Below are 10356 nucleotides of genomic sequence, written 5' to 3'. Positions count from 1 at the left end.
GAACGTTTTTGAGAGATAAGGGGACCCCGGCTGTTGAGACGCCCCGGTCGTGGGGTCTTTAACCCAGCGTGACATCTTTTGGACGTTGGGGGAAGGTGCTCTAGGGCGAAAGAGGGGGTGTTCGGGTTCGGGTCCCCAGCGCCGCCAATCTCAGGCGTGTGCACGGTGGGATGGAAGGCGCGACGGGGGACCCAGGCTCCGCAGGTCAGAGACATCCCGAGAAGCGCCCGCGCTCCTCTTCCAGTTCCCGCACCTGGGTCTTCTCCTGCTCTGGGCTGGGGTTCGGGGCGGAGCTAGGCTGGGACTGGCTGGGGGCCGCCCCGCCCGCAGCCCGGGCCGTGGCGCCGGCCCCCGGGGAGGAGTTATGATAATTTCCTTCTCATTAAGGCGCTCGGGTCCCCCGGCTATAGCCGGGACACAGTGCGGGCGCGGCTTCCCGGGTCCCTGGCAGGCCTGTTCGCCGGCGGCGGCAACGTCTACGCTCGCAGAGCCGCCGATGCGCTTCCAGTGACCCGTTCTGCGAGGCCCGCGCGCGGCGGGGGCGGCGGCAGACGCTTGGCCACCGTGACCCCAATTTTGGATTTACCGCTGGGGGGGTGGGGGGAACCTGGATTTAACTGGCGACTGTTTTGGGGGACGCAAGACGCCATGTTGTGGAAAATAACCGATAATGTCAAGTATGAAGAGGACTGCGAGGTGAGCTGGGCACGGTGCAGCCCGGCCCCGCCCCAGGACAGTCTGGGAGGCGGGGGCCGCTGGACCGAGGTTGGGGGCAAGGGTGCAGAAGCAGCAAGCAGGCACCCGCCGCTGCCCCGCGATGGACGGGGTCCACTTTTCCGGATACCCCCTAGTCGGTTTCTCCGGGGACCCCCTCCTGAATCGGGCCTTTTCCTAAAGATATAGCCTCCGGAGCGGGGCCTGGAGAGAGAATGGCAAATCCCACCCACAAAGCTTACCGGTCGGTTTCAAGCGAAGCAAAACAGCCTTCTTCCCGTTTTCTCGGAAGAGCGCTGGTCCGCAGCCCTGCCTCAGACGCGGCTTTTACGCACGAAATCTCCGTCCAAAGGGGTGTCTGACCTACCCTTTGCGGAGTCTCCTCCAAGGCTGGCTTTCAGCTTCCCCGCTACCTTCCCGGGGAAAGAAGAAAACATAAGTTTGGTGTTCAAGAGAAGTGGGGGCTGGGGAGTGGTGAGGGGGGTGGTGCCGAGGCCAGATGGGGCCGTAAGCGCTCGGAGTGCTCCAGCCTGTCGGACAGGTTGAGCTAGAGTTTCGGAGAGTGGGAGGGAGGGAGGTGGCGAGCGGGAAGAGGAAGACGACGCAGGTGGCGGGAGGCCTGAGCCCGGGCTCTGGAAGAGCGGAGCGGCGCTGGGGGCCCGCGGGAGCCCACTTGCGGCCTCCGCACCTGGAGGGGCTGCCCCTGTCCAGCACCCCCGGACTCTGCCACTAGGGGGCGACAGTGCCATGTTCCTCCTGGTCCCCCACTACCCCGTGACCCCCGTAGCAGTAGGAGACACATCCTTTAGGAATTAAGTCGGACAGCCGTGGGGCAAGGGGACGTGAGCACGCAAAGTTGCCCAATTTCGGGGTTCTTGATTTTCGCTCTGTGCCTTGGTTTGTGGGGACACGGACCGTGGCCGGGCAGGTTTGGCGCCTCACTCCCTCTCCGCACTTGGTCGGGACACGCTAGCAGGGAGGGCTGCTCCGGCTGCGGCGCTTTCCTCCTCGCGTTCTTCCTGGAGTTATTCCGCGGCGCTGGGTGGCAGCCCTGCTAGGGAGTGTCATTCCCCGGAGGGCTTTGTCCTGAGGGCGTGGAAAAGATTATTCCCTGGGGCGGGGAGATGCGCACTTCCCGCGCTGCGCGCTTTATCCGCGCCCGCCGCCTCCCCGCCTTCTTTTGCTCGGCGACGGGAACATGTGCGGGCTGGTGAGCGAGAGCGCCCTGCACCGAGTGCCTTCCTCCCGGGCCTGGAACTCGGACTTGGCGCTTTGGAGAGCCTTGGGCGGCGGAGCGCCCGGGGGTTCGCCGCCGGGCTTCGAGGGCGCGCCTCCCCAGGTCTTTTAGTCTCCCTTTCCCACGCAGACTCGCGGTTCACGACGAAATCCCTGGGGCACGTGGCTGCTGGGAGCCCTCTGTCCGGAGGGCAGACCCGCGGGCTGGATCCAGGCTGGGGCGTGGGGCGCCGGGAGCGCCCGGCTCAGCGCAGCGGTTGTGGCGGTTCGCGGTAGCGGGGTTTCGCACTAACCGGGTGTCGGTTTCTTTCTTCCAGGATCGCCAGGACGGGAGCAGCAATGGGAACCCGCGCCTTCCCCACCTCTCCTCGGCCGGGCAACATCTCTACAGCCCCGCGCCGCCCCTCTCCCATACCGGAGTCGCCGAATACCAGCCACCACCCTACTTTCCACCTCCCTACCAGCCGCTGACTTATTCCCAGTCGACAGACCCCTACTCGCATCTGGGAGAAGCGTACGCTGCCATCAACCCCCTGCACCAGCCGGCGCCCGCCGGCAGTCAGCCGCAGGCCTGGCCCGGCCGCCAGAGCCAGGAGGCTGCTGGCTTGCCCTCGCACCACGGGCGCCCGGCCGGCCTGCTACCCCATCTTTCCGGGCTGGACGGTGGCGCTATGAGCGCCCGCAGGGATGGCTTCCGCCGCTCGGACCTGCTGCTGCCCCACGCGCACGCCCTGGAAGCCGTGGGGCTGGCAGAGAACCTGGGCCTTCATGACATGGGGCAACAGATGGACGAGGTGCAGGTGAGCGCGTTTAGGGTCTTGCCCCCTCCTGCCCGGACTCTATCCCAGCCCCCAGCCCAGGCACCCCGGAACTTAAAGGAAACTTTGTCATTTCTCCCCCAGATCGTGGATGAGCAGCACCTGCTTCTGCATGATCAGACTGTGATTCGAAAAGGTAGGGCCACACAGGGCCTTGTGTACTGACTCTTACCAGTGTTGTGATCAACTTAATGGCAAGGTGGGGGCATTTGGTGGCTTACTTGGGACATTTGTGCTGGAAGGGACCAGAACTCTGGGAAGGCAGGTTTTGGGAGTGAGAAGAAAGGGCATTTCTTTCCCACCTAAATGAAATCCCAGATAGGTTACTCCTTTAATTTCAGGGTTTTTTACCATGTTTGAAAAACACCAGGGCTTTAGTTGTGTGGTTTGTGACAATGTTAATTGTCAAATGAGTTGATGTGATTTTTATTGTCGATTGCAAATATGCATGTGGCAAGGATCCTTCATTCTAACCTGCAAGAAAGCATTTTGAAACAGTCTGGCCTTCCAAATAGCCCTAAAAGCACCAGGCCCGGTTCTGTCGGGGGCTGATGTTAAAGAGTTTATGCAGGATAAGGGGGGTGGGATTTGGAAAATTGGATTATTGTATTTGGTAAGTGAGTGGCTCTCAGAATTAAGTAATGTGCTTGATGGGATTACCAGTCTGGCTGTTTTAGGAAATGGAAGGGGCCTGAATTAAAGGTAGTTACGGTCTGTTACTTGAAGTTAAACTGCTTGAAATCAGCTTGGGGGAAATGTTTTATGTTTTTTTGTGTGTTTTTTTTTTTTTTTTAACACTCAGAAGATACACTGAATTTCCCAGTAAATTTGTAACAGAACAGGTTTGTTTGTATTTAAAAACTTGCTGTTACACTAAAGGTTTTGGCAAAGGATCTGAGTTTGTCCTGTGATTTTGGTTATTCCTTGAGGGGGAAGAAAATAATACCACTTATTTAGTATCGAAGCAGTCTTTTGAAAACAAATGTTCTAATTAAACTAGATTTTTAACAGTGGAATCGAATAAAAATCCTTCCATGCTTGGGATTTTGACTAACTTCCCATGGTGTTAACTGGTGAATTTCAGATTTGATTATTTTTGAAGATCAAGACTTTAAGAAAAACCTGTAATTTATAGCCTCGCAGGCGATGTTATTTGTTTAAAGAGCTCTCTCGGCAGTGGTTCAAAAAAGGTCTCTTTTGCTTCGATGCAGCTCTGAAGACTGCCCTTCTGATCCTCATTCACAGGTCCCATTTCAATGACCAAGAACCCCTTGAGTCTCCCCTGTCAGAAGGAGCTGGTGGGGGCTGTGATGAACCCCAGTGAGGTCTTCTGCTCCGTCCCCGGAAGATTGTCCCTCCTGAGCTCCACCTCGAAATACAAAGTGACAGTTGCCGAAGTCCAGAGGCGATTGTCCCCGCCTGAGTGCTTAAATGCCTCATTACTGGGGGGTGTTCTCAGAAGGTATATGGGGCACATTGTGGGCATGGTGGCTGGGGAGGTATTTTTAACATTTATGTAACTTTGAGACCTAACACTGAATTCCAATCAGCTCAGAGAGTTTTAGTACCTTTTGCTTTTAGAAAGTGCCAAATGTAGGAGGAGGTGCTAAAACAGCGCTAACAGATTATCATTTGGTTAGAATTTATTCCATGAGTGAAGTGGTGGCCTCCAAATTAAGAGAAGCTTCAGGGGTTTTGTCCCCCCAGGGAGTTGTTTTTTGGAGCTGCTGCAGTTTTTACGAGTGAAAATCTATCAGCTCCAGTACAGCTTGTAATACTCTGTGATTAAAAAAAGAAAATGCTGGCTATGCTAAGAACAAATTTTGCATTTTACAGGGATTAATTAATGAGGACACCCTGTGGCATTTGATTATGATCCACATAATGTAGTAGAGTCTAAGTAGACAGTCTCTTTTTGAACATTTTTAGTTTTGATGGCAGCCTAGGAATTTGGAGTTTTAAAGTGGTTTCTTGAGAGTAGTCAAGGTGGACTCTCCTGTACGCAGAGCCAAGTCTAAAAATGGAGGCCGGTCCTTGCGGGAGAAGCTGGACAAGATTGGGCTGAACCTTCCAGCCGGCAGACGGAAGGCTGCACACGTCACCCTCCTGACGTCCTTAGTAGAAGGTCAGTGGCGTTTTCTGGTGCTTTTCCTTTGCTGTGTTGTGCCTTTACTATTTCTCTCAGAAAAGTTTAAAAACAGCTCTTAGTTTGGCCATGAGTAGAGCGAAATGAAGGTGATTGGAATTGTCATGAGTTCATCACAATGTATGCCAGTGCTTTTTGTCAAATATCTGCCTGCTAAGTGCTCTGGGTTCAAAAAAGAAATGAGTTTTCCTAACCTAAGAAATCAAACTAGGATGTTGAGACATTGGCTGTTAAATGACCCAGTTTTTGAAGATGCAGTGGATCAGTTGCTATCTATAATAATAAAAGTGTAATATGCTAATTCTACCGGACAGCCGGACGGCCTTCTGGATGAATGAAGCCGGGGCTGTGAGGGCTGAGGCAGCCGCTGTGGCTGGGAGGACCAAGCCCCGTGCATCGGGCCTCTAGCACCTGTGCCCGGCTGGTGTTTAAGTGGTTGAGAGTGGACCTATGAACCAGGAGGTCCCGGTTCGATTCCCAGTCAGGGCACATGCCTAGGTTGTGGGCTCAATCCCCAGTGGGAGGTATGCAGGCAGCAGCCAATCAATGATTTTCATCAGTGATGTTTCTATTTCTCCCTTCGTCTCTGATTTTATTTACAATCAATAAAAAGAGCTTTGCTGCTTATTGGTGGACACAGAAGTATGGTTTCTGGTTATTGTAGTTGTGGGATATTGGGATTGTGATCAGCAAAGAGAAGCCCTTGTCAAGGAGATTGGATCAACTCATAATTCCTGTGCTTGTTTAAAAGTGTTGGGGCCCACAGGTGATTCCCGCTCCCTAATCCTAGGAGGTGGCACTGCCCAACCTGGAAAGTAGCAAGGATGCCATATAGGCTTTAAAGGGGGGGATGAGAAAAGGTGAAATAATTAAAACAAAACACACACACTTGTAACGGGCAGGGGAAAGTGGCCTGGGACACTGACGGGCTTATCCTGCAGCCTCCAGCCACCCGAGCCCTCACCCAGTCCGCAGGGCACTGGGCTCTGGCTGGGGGAGCCAATGAGGGGTGGTGTCCTGGTAGCCAGGCAATCTTTTTTTGTTGTTAATCCTCATCCAAGGATATTTTCCATTGATTTTTTTAGAGAGAGTGGAAGGGAGGGGGGAGAAGTACATCATGTGAGAGAGACACACCCTTTGGTTGCCTCTTGCAGGCTCCTGGGGCCAGGGATGGGGGATGGAGCCTGCAACCGAGGTATGTGTCCTTTACTAGAATTGAACCTGAGACCCTTCAGTCCACGGGCCGACGCTCTAACCACTGAGCAACTGGCTAGGACTAGTAGCCAGGCAATCTTTTGAACACTTGCTTTCTCTGGTCTAATGGGTGCTACCCCAATGCTAAAGAGATTTGGGGGGCCCTACTCCATCTTTCTGTGAGTGTCTTTGAGGTCAGGGTAAGGAGAAAGGAGCTGCCTGTTAACTGCCTGTTGGGGACCAAGCTGGCTGCATGGCGAATGGTGGTGGATTCTGTGTGGTGCATTAATGCGTCCTCGCTCAGGTTTCTTAGCCTAGTGTCGGGGTATGAATAAGAAAGTGCCAGAACAATGGTTCTCAGATCCTGCCTGATTTAGGAAAGTCCTCAGAGGCAAGTGGATGAAGGGGGCACCGGGGCACGGGGGCACTGTTTGGGCTTCTGAAAGCTCCACCCACCTCGGCAGTGTGCAGTCACAGTCGCACTGGGCTTGCCTGGGGGGCAGGTACTGTTGGCTCTCTCTCCCTCTGCTCCCCAATATCTTGGAAAAAGCCGGTGGTTGGGGACCTTAGCATTTCCAACAGGAAAAACACGCCTGCCTCCCTTTCTTAAAGAAACATTCTAGAGACTTGGCTCCTTCGGTAATGGGGCGCCCTAGTTTGAAAAGAAAGTTCCGGGTCAAAGACTTTGTAACAGTTTCCTAAAGAGAAGCGATCAGTTTGCTGTTGTCAGACATCCTCATCTCCTTTACATTTTCCTACTTCTCCACAAAGATAACTGCTTTCTGCTATCAAGCATGGGTGTGTCTCAAGGTCGATCTCTTCAAGGTGGACAGGGGACCCCAGTGCGCATTGCTCGGGTGTGGTTAAAAGTTTTGGGGACTGTTTTCCTCACATTTTAGGATTCACCCTCTGCCCGTAGGGGAGAGGGCCTCACCAGCTGGAGCGCTGACCCTGTTTACTACGATTTCTCTGATTTTTAGAGAGAGGGGAAAGGAGAAAGAAAAATTTGATGGGTTGCCTCCCACATACTTCCTGGCCAGGAATCGAGCCCTCAACCTTTCCAGGGTACTGGATGATGCCCCAACCTACTGAGCCACCTCGCCAGGGCCCTGTCTGTGATTTCAGTGAGGTTGCAGTGACTGAATGACAGTGCTAAAAAGGGGGACAGGACAGCGTCCGTACACCCCACGTCTTTCTTTCATGATTCTAGGGGAGGCCGTTCATTTGGCTCGGGACTTCGCGTATGTCTGTGAAGCTGAGTTTCCTAGTAAGCCGGTGGCCGAGTACTTAACTAGACCTCATCTCGGAGGACGGAATGAGATGGCAACGAGGAAGAACATGCTGCTGGCCGCACAGTAAGTACACAGATGCCTTACTGCTGTGACCTTGAAGTTGAGGGGCCAGCCCCAGCCCCTGGTGCTCAAGAAATGCTGGTTAAATAAGTTAGGGTAGAGAGCAAACGGAAATGACAAGGAGCTTCTTTTACAAAGTCAAATACCTGGGAAGAGTAAGTAAAATGAACAAATGCATTGCTCCAGTAGTGAATGTCTTTTCAGCTGCTTAGCTGTTGAGCTCAAAATAGTTAAACTTACCCTTTCCTGATCACATTTGCATATCTTAAAAAATGTGTTGAAAAGATTATTTGTTTTGTCACATCCAGTAAAGATTGTGTCCCTTCTGCCTCCTGGTAACGACTTTTGTTTCTTAGATGTAGTGAGGACTGGATTTGCAGGAGACAAGTGGGCAATCTAAATGTCTCAAAACCGACTTTCTGCAGCTGCAGGATTTCTCATGGAAACCAGCAGTGAATTGGTTTAAAAATCATGGGAAATGAAGCAGAACGAGTCCAGTTGCAAATGGGGCAAAAGGGAGGGAGCACAGTGAACCAGCCTGGATAAAAAGTGAATTTCGGGGAGATGTGCGATTCTCCGAATTGGTGAATTGGCTTATTGAACTGGCCCAGCACCAAATGTCCCTTAACCTTCTGGTGGTGGAATCCTGATCCCACCTGATGCCCTTGGCTGCTGACTGGCTTAACTGGGGTTAATCCTGTTATCTTCTAATCAGTGAGGATTAAAAAGATAGTGCTTAAAAGAGTAAACTAGCACATAATAGGTACTAAGTGAGGCAATTGGCTATTATATTAGTATTAGTTTAAAGCCTCCTGTCTTGGCTCAGGCCAGACATCTCTGATTGCCTCCCAGGTGTCATCCTCAACTACCTGTCAAGAGCTAGATTGAGCTCATAGGTGTGTGTTATGTTCACAGGCAAGTGTGTAAAGAATTCACGGACCTTCTCAACCAAGACCGAACACCCAACGGGAACAACCGGCCGGCCCCGGTCTTAGAGGCGAACATTCAGAACTGCCTGTCTCACTTCAGCCTGATTACCCACGGGTTTGGCAGCCAGGCCATCTGTGCCGCCGTGTCTGCTATGCAGAACTACATAAAAGAGGCTTTGGTCATCATAGAGAAATCCTACATGAATCCTGGGGACCAGAGTCCAGCCGATTCCAGCAAGACCTTGGAGAAGATGGAGAAGCATCGGAAATGAAACGGGTGGAAACAAAGGGAAGAAGAGTCTGCAAGCGGAACAAATCTCCAAAACCACTCTCACCGGCACAGATGGGGGAACTCCTCGGCCTGGGGGGACAAGCTGAGCTTTTACTTGCCTTCCCATTGAAAGGCCTGTTGGCCTCCGGAGTTGGACCTGCCCTCTGAGAGTCCTTAGTATTTCTCTGGCGCTGAAGCGTCTCCTTAACTCTGGACAAGTGATCAGAAGGCGACAAGTACTGGTTCTCTATTAAGCTTATGTTTTATTTTGAACCCCATTCTTCCTGTTTCTGAAAGTGGTGCTACAAGTTTTCAAACCTTTAAAATCCATCCCCTGGGCTAACAACCCCCCCCCCCCCCACACACACACACATGCTTAGCTGTTGAAATGTCAAATCTAAGTGATTCAAATCAATAATAACTTTCAGTGTTAAAGTCATTGCTGGCTTCCTGCCCACTAAATATTTATCCTTAGAAAAAAGTGTTTATCTAGCATCTTCAGATATCAAATCCTGCAGGGTTCAGTAGGAGGCAGACTCTCCACTTAGCAACTAATTAATAGGTGGTATAGAACACACTTAAAAATCCCCTTGTTCAAAAGGGGCTTTTGGGTTTTACAAAACACGTAGAAACAAAGCCTGCTGATTTTATGTTGTTCGTTTTTTTTTTTAACTGAAAATGAACTCTTCAAATGGGAGATTCTTTGAAATGACATGTTTCTTTAAGGTACTGAAGCTTTATTTGCATATTTATTTCACATCTTGGTGATTCGAGTAAACTTGAAAAGGGCAGGCATGAAGCGTTTCTTTGCTGCCTGTCACCCCCAGGTCCCAGAGGAGGCGCTGTTATTTTGAGAAACAATGTGTCTCATGTACAGATTTTATTTATGCATAATTTAATCGGGTCTGTAAATACGGGTGCACTTCTTAGTGACTTTTTGAGAAATGGGGTTCCATTTTAATAACTTTTAAAGGTGATGGGGTCATCTAAAACACATCTTTAGGTTTTATGCATATGTACACAGGGTGTTACGAATTAGGATCCTGGGCTCTGTTCTATTTAATTGAAGCTCTCTGTTCACAAAGCGATAACTTTGTGTCTCATTCCTGTTGGGCTAATCCCAAACAGGAGTGCGCGGTGCAGTGTATGGGGTGCCATGGAGATTTGGAATTGAACTCCATGCCTGTAAATGTTCACACATTAAATTGTGTATATGATACCTGTACAATAAAAAGTATTCTCTATAGAAGCTGTGACAGTCTGGTGATGACTTGATTGTTTAAAGTCTCTAAGATGAGTGGAATAGTGGCCGAGCTATTTATGGTTTGACTGGCTTAGTTCAGAGGACTGAGTAGGAAGATTGCAAGCCAAGGAAATGGAAATTTTCATTTTTCTCTGTCCTGCAAGACTGCTCAGCTGCCCCAGGTTCTGTGCTCACCAGCGGCCCTCAGCTGCGTATAGTGCCATCTCACCGCAAGGGGTGTTGGGAAGTGTGTGAGGGACAGTTTATTGACAATAGTGAGAGGTGCCAACAGTTTGGGAATAGCGTCTCTTGTGTAAGGCTGCCCTGTTGAGAAACACTAGTCTACCGGCCAAGTTGCCACCTCAAAATATACTGAGAATGGAAACGATTGTAGGCGCTCCTCGGGCAGACATTCCTTAGGAGGACTTGGCGTTCAATCAAATGCAAGCCATG

General features: G+C 51.2%; 1 protein-coding gene across 2 annotated transcripts; it reads left to right on the top strand.

Moving 5' to 3' along the window:
- Nucleotides 1–469: 469 nt before the first annotated feature.
- On the top strand, nt 470–9909 carry TFAP2C (transcription factor AP-2 gamma). Of its 2 annotated transcripts, none has more exons than XM_070419720.1 (7): nt 470–696; nt 2268–2750; nt 2853–2904; nt 4014–4230; nt 4775–4893; nt 7319–7463; nt 8376–9909. In XM_070419720.1, the coding sequence occupies exons 1-7, from the start codon at nt 649–651 to the stop codon at nt 8659–8661; spliced, it is 1350 nt and encodes a 449-aa protein (XP_070275821.1). In that variant the 5' UTR covers nt 470–648; the 3' UTR covers nt 8662–9909. The 2 variants fall into 2 exon arrangements, with proteins under 2 accessions (XP_070275821.1, XP_070275822.1); XM_070419721.1 differs by lacking the exon at nt 470–696 and adding an exon at nt 1878–2053.
- The last annotated feature ends 447 nt before the right edge of the window (nt 9910–10356 follow it).

Source organism: Myotis yumanensis, unplaced genomic scaffold (genome assembly GCF_028538775.1).
Source record: "Myotis yumanensis isolate MYYU_CA2020_CCGP unplaced genomic scaffold, mMyoYum1.0.hap1 SCAF_7, whole genome shotgun sequence".
In the NCBI taxonomy this organism is placed as follows: Eukaryota; Metazoa; Chordata; class Mammalia; order Chiroptera; family Vespertilionidae; genus Myotis; species Myotis yumanensis.
This window is presented reverse-complemented; position numbering and strand designations above follow the sequence as displayed.